The sequence below is a fragment of the Enhydra lutris genome, unplaced genomic scaffold (genome assembly GCF_002288905.1).
Source record: "Enhydra lutris kenyoni isolate GAN:26980312 unplaced genomic scaffold, ASM228890v2 scaffoldscaffold99, whole genome shotgun sequence".
Classification (NCBI taxonomy): Eukaryota; Metazoa; Chordata; class Mammalia; order Carnivora; family Mustelidae; genus Enhydra; species Enhydra lutris.
In genome coordinates, this window is record NW_019154183.1 from 113,574 (window position 1) to 119,838 (window position 6,265).

General features: G+C 35.5%; 1 protein-coding gene across 1 annotated transcript in view; it reads left to right on the forward strand.

Annotated features, from left to right (window-relative positions):
• The window catches only part of LOC111139305 (ankyrin repeat domain 26), a 131,311-nt gene that overhangs the window by 113,563 nt on the left and 11,483 nt on the right, over window positions 1–6,265 (forward strand). The window contains exons 37-38 of the mRNA XM_022491551.1: window positions 2,582–2,799; window positions 4,021–4,249. Coding sequence (XP_022347259.1) covers window positions 2,582–2,799; window positions 4,021–4,249 — 447 coding nt within the window. The remainder of the gene's footprint in view (window positions 1–2,581; window positions 2,800–4,020; window positions 4,250–6,265) is intronic.

A 6,265-nucleotide genomic window follows, 5' to 3' on the forward strand; every position in this document is an offset into this window, starting at 1 on the left:
TCATTTCTTCTTCATTTGGCATCACCTGGGATGACTGGAAGCTGGGAACTAGAATCATCTAAAACCTTGTTCATGCACATGTTTGGCTCTTGAGGCTGGCTTTTGGCTAGGATGTTAGCTAGGGCAGTCTCGGCTGGCATATTTGCATGAAGACTCACTAGGTAGCCTGGGCTTTCCCACAACAGCTGGATTCTAAGGGTGAGGTTTCCTAGAAGAAGAAAGTCAGATGGAAGCTATATCACATTTTCTAACCTCGCCTTAAAAAATCACACAGCAGCTCTACCATATTCTGTTCACTAGGAACCAGTTACTAAGGCCAGCACATATGAAGGGGAGGGATTGTCATGGGAGAAGTGTCGATTTATAAAACCACCACATCCACTTGTCTTTCCAGTCATATCTAAAGGAAAGGAGTTCTTCCCAACTCAGTATCACTGAAACTCCAGCAAGTTTTTTGGTTGTTTTCATTGCTTAGTATATTCTCTTATTTTGTGGGAAGTAACAAAGGATTGTAACACTGTTGAGTTAAGGAATTTTTTTTTTTTTGGTCCAAAAATATATGGATCATCTCACTAAATTTTTTTCCCTATGAAATTTTTTTTCTGAGAGATGTGATTTCTTAACTTTGTGGATCATTTCTCCTCAATGCAATTCAAATTAGCATAAAACATTCGTAATTCAGAAAAAGGCTGATGGCAATAGAATCAGTATTTATAGATTCATTAATTAGAGTCTTATTTTCAAAGTCTTATTTTGGTAAGCATTTATTGGCTCAGACCTACATCAGTCTATATGGTATTCCTAAGACTTCTTTAAAAATTATGGAGTACGAGGGCACCTGGGTGGCTCAGTTAAGTGCCTTTGGCTTGGGTCATGATCCTGGGAGGCTGGCATTGAGCCCCATGCTGGGCTTCCTGATCAGTGGGGAGTCTGCTTCTCTCCCTGCTCTTGCGCTCTCGCTCTCTTGCTCTCTCTCCCTCTCAAATAAATAAGTAAAATCTTTTAAAAAATTATAGAGTGTTCAGATGAGGGAAAGGTTAAGAGACTTTCTACTAAGAGGTGACTTACAGTTATTTTATGGAGGAAAAATCTGAAACAATCATAGAAAAATAAAAGTATAAAAATCAAATACAAATGTGTGGCAAAGAGGATGACAGCAGAGATCGATTTTAGCAACTCCTAGTGGTTTGAATTTTGTTCTTGATTTTCTGAGTTATTTGAGGTTCCACATTCCAAGGCTGTACTACAATATAGATAACATTTTGTTGAAAATGAATTTATTTTAAAATCTGAGCACCTGGCTGGAGTAGTCAGTAACATATGTGACTCTTGATTTTGGGTTTGTGAGTTCAAGCCCCATGTTTGGTGCAGAGATTTAACATCTTTAAAAAAAATTTGGGGTCTTAGTTTTGCATTAGACTCTTTTCACTCTACTTCCAAACTGTATTATTTTATTCATGCAGGTTGATGATCTTACAGCAAAACTGGAAACTCTGTCTTCAAAAAACCAGGTTCTTACTCAGGAATTATCATCTATGAAAGAAATACAGACAAAATGTGAAAAACTAGAGAAGAATAAAAAGAAGTTGGAACAACAAGTAGTAAACCTCAGAAGTCGTTTAGAAGTCAACATGGTAGAATACAGTAAAATAGAACAATATAAACGGGAGCTTGAAGAAAGAACAAGATTGAACATAGCAGAAAAATTAAAAGAAGTCGATCTGTTTTTACAGGTTAATTTATTCATTTATTAAAATGCTTTAATTCATTTCACTGCAAATTACATTTTGGTTATATGCAGTGTAGAGTTTTCCTCTACTTCCTTTATAGCAAATTGGTAAATTTCTGGAAGCATTTGTTCCTTCCCTTTAAAAATTTCAGTTTTCATCATTATTCACACTAAATTGATCTTTCAGAATGATTCACCATGGAAAGTCATTTTATTTTTTAAGACCAATTAGTATAAAACAAGGCTATTGAGAGGAAAAGAAAAAATTGTGCTTTAAAAATTTTTACCATGGGGTATGTGGGTGGCGCCATCAGTTGATTGTTTGGTCTCCATTCTCGGCATGCCTACATAAAAAAAAAAGTGGTACCATACTTGGGTTATTCCTTTTTTAATATTAAATATCTTATTTATTTATTTGGAAAGCATGAGTGGGGGATGGACAGGTAGAGAGAAAATTCCAGGCATACTTCATGCTAAGTACAACACAGGGCTTTATCCCAGGACCCTGAGGTCACAATCTGAGCAGAAACCAAGAGTCAGGCGCTCAGATGACTGAGTCAGCCAGGCACCCCATATACTTTGATTATTCTTAAGTTGTATTGTTCACTTTTTAAAAAATTAAATGATTTTATTATTCTTTGAATTATCAGGTTGCACGAGTTCTAACGTAAGAATTAACATCATTCACATTTAATTCGGTTTCACATTGATGATAAATATTTTACATTTCAGCTTTTTTTTGTCACTTTAAAAATTGCTCTCTGAATCATTGACACAAAACTAAAAGAAAGAAATATACTGTAATTACCCAGGTTGTAACAATTTTAAAACTATGCTTTTAATTTGCTTTAGACACAAGTAGCATCTCAAGAAAGCTTAGCACAGTTAAGAGAAAATAATAATGCTTCAGTAAGAAGTCAAATGGAACTCAGAATTAAAGAGCTGGAATTTGAATTATTCAAAATGAAAAGTTCTCAAGAAGATCTTACTAAAACAGAATTGGACAGGTACAAGCACCTCTACCTAGAAGAAGTAATGCATCGAACGTCATTGACAAATGAACTGAACAAGTAAGTTAAAACAATCATAGGAAGTAGAATTAGTTTATTAATTTGCCTCTAAACCATAATTTTTATGGAGCCATGTTCACAAGATCAGTAGTAAGTGAAAGCCAACTAGATAGTATAATTTTGAAAAATGATGCTTGTAAATGAACTTACTGTTGAAATGTTTGTCTAAGACAATTTGCATCTCTCTCATTTTTGGTTTTAGATGATTTTATTTTTTTCCCTTGAATATTTTCAGTTAATCTGATCTCCTAGTCTTTAAGCTAATTGTTTGAAGGTTTATAATTTAGACAGCATATTATTATAAAATTGTCAGAATTATCCTAAATAGAAATGAGTTTATTAATATTTATTTATTAATGTTAGTTTATTTTTGGAAGAGTACGTCTTTAACCCAAAAGGTCAAGACAGAAAGGGCAGATTCCACCTCCAGTACCTTGGTATCTGTGTTATAACCTAATTGCCTCTGGAGCTGTTTCGTTCTTTCTGATCACAACTCTGCCATCTACTTCTCCTCTAGCAATTGTTCGTCTAAATTATTCCTCAGCGCCAAATGCTCAATCTCTCTGAGGTAATGTGTGAAATGTACAAGAGTGGTGAAAGCCAATGCTTGAAAAATGTCTTTGAGGGATTTTTTTTTTTATTTTCCTTTAAAGATTTTACATATTTATTTGACAGAGAACAAGTGAGCATAAGCAGAGGGGAGCAGCAGGCAGAGCGTGAGGGAGAAGCAGGCTTCCTGCTGAGCAGGGAGCCCAGTGTGGGGCTCAATTCCAGGACTCTGGGGTTCCTCACCTGAGCTGAAGGCAGATGGTTAACTGACTGAGCCACCCAGACCCCCCAGGATGCTTTATTTTTGCAGCTCTAAACTGGTTTACTAAATATAAGTATGTGTCATGGCATCCCCAAGAATCTTTTAAGTACAACCATTCCAGAAGGCAGCAGGTGTTACCTGTTAAGCCATGGACATCACTGATAGCCGTTTCTCTCCCTCCTTAATTTGAATTACTTGTTAGTTAGGAACCCTAGAAATATATGTACTTCTTTAGAACAGTTTTAAACCTATAATTTTAGTAGGTCTGCTCTGTCACATTTACCATGTTAAAACACAATTTAATGGCACATTCTGTTTACTATTATGGAAACTTAAAAACAATGCAAGTAATTTAGGACTGATTTGGGGAGAAATGAAATACTAAGCATTGTGTTTTGTAATCTGAACAGGACTAGTGAGAGGCTGGCAGAGACCAGTACCAGACTTCTGATGGAGAAGCAACAGAAGCAAACTTTGCTTGACACTATTAATATGAGGCCAGCCCTTGATCTGCCTTATGGTAGAAAAGTCAATAATAGTTCACTATTCAATAGAAATGTTGCTCTAAGAGAAAACATGATGATTCCTACCTCAAACTCATGGCATTCAAGTAATGACATCGGGACTTTCTTGACCAAGGTTAGTTATATTATCTTACCTTTTTTCCTTGGGTTTCAGATTTCTGATATAATTTTTGTTTTTAATTTGGTAAAATTCTGAGTTGCTTAGCTAACTAATACACACTAAGTAAAAGTCATAATTATTTTTGCTGATAAAGAAATGAGACAGAAATTTTGATTTTTTTTTTTTTTCTTAGTTCCTGGAGCTCTTACTTTCAAGAGATACCTATTATTACCTTTATTCAATAATTATAACTAAACTGACAAATTTATTATTTTTTCAAGATTTTATTTATTTTACAGAGAGAGTGTACAAGATGGGGAGAGAGTGTGAGACTCTCAAGCAGACTTCCTGCTGAGTGTAGAACCCTACATGGGGCCCAGTCTCACAACCCTAAGATCATAACCTGAGCCGAAAACAAGAGTCAGACACTTGACTGAGTTACCCAGGCACCCCAAAACTAACACATTTTAAATTTCTTGAAAACCTACATCTAAATTCGATTTTAAAGATTTTTTTTTTTAATTTATTTGTCAGAGAGAGAGAGAGAGAGAGAGAGCGAGCACAGGCAGACAGAGTGGCAGACAGAGGCAGAGGGAGAAGCTGGCTCCCCACAGAACAAGGAGCCCGATGTGGGACTCGATCCCAGGACGCTGGGATCATGACCTGAGCTGAAGGCAGCGGCTTAACCAACTGAGCCACCCAGGCGTCCCTAAATTCGATTTTAGAGAGTAAATATTATTGCTCACGAATGAAATCTATACTTAGATGCTTTGACTAATTTCCTGGTTGGCAATGGTTCATAACAATTTTAAAGTTTGCTGTTACCCATTTTTCCCACCCCTATGTATAAGTCAACAATAAGAATCCAAACACTTAATCATATATGAATATTTATTATTTAAAAGAATCCATGATAAGCCCTTTTTATGAATTAAATAAACTTGTAACGCTGAAAAGATTAATTTTTCTTTTTAAGTTGTAATTGTTGTCATTTTCTTACCTGAGAGTACATCCTTAATTGTTTTCTTACTTGGAGCATTTTTTAAAACTTCTAACACTTCTATTTCAATTTTTACAAAATGTCTTGCTGAGCAATTGTAGAGCATTTTCTAAATGGCTAAATCAAGCAAATACTGCATTCTTTTTTTAGAGAGAGAGAGAGGGAGAGAGAGTGTGTGTGCAAGCTGGCGGTGGGGGGTGAGGTGCAGAGGGTAAGCAGGCTCCATACTCAGTGCAGAGCCTGATGCAGGGCTCAGTCTCAGTGATCCTGAGATCATGACCTGAACCAAAGTCACGATAAGATCCTTAACTGACTGAGCCACCAAGGTGCCCCACAATTGGAATTTTTTAAATGAAGTTCACATATATCTACCCTGCCATCACTTGATGACTAAGATGGGAATAATAGGGAGTCTTTAAGTAGCAGCTAGTTTCCATTGTGTATCATTGTTATTAAAATATCCATTTAAATGAGGCCTCAATCTTGTTCTTTCATTTGGTTTCCTTATTGTCTTGCTCTTTTCCCTCCTAATTTGAGGACTTTCTTTAGTGTTATGCTTTGTTGCCTTTCTTTTTCTTTTTTGTATATTATAGATTTTTGTGATCACAATGAAGTTCATATATAACATCCCATGTATATAGAAGTCTATTTTAAGTTGATGGTTACTTAAGTTCAAACCCATTTTAAAAACACTACATTTTCCCACCCCACCTTGTTTTATGTATTTGATGTCTTAGTTTACATCTTTTTATTTTGTGTATCCCTTAACTAATTACTGTAGATACAATTGTTGTTACTACTTTTGTCTTTTAACATTCACACTGGCTTTATAAAAGTGATTGATCTATTACTTTTATTGTATGTTTGCTTTTACCAATAAAACTCTTTCTTTCATAATTTTCTTATTTCTAGTTATGGCCTTGTCTTTCTTTCTTTCTTCTGTCTTTCTTTCTTTTAATCTATTTTTGAGAGCAAGAAAGAGAGAACGCAGATGGGAGGGGAGGGCCACAGAGAGAGGGAGAAGCAGACTC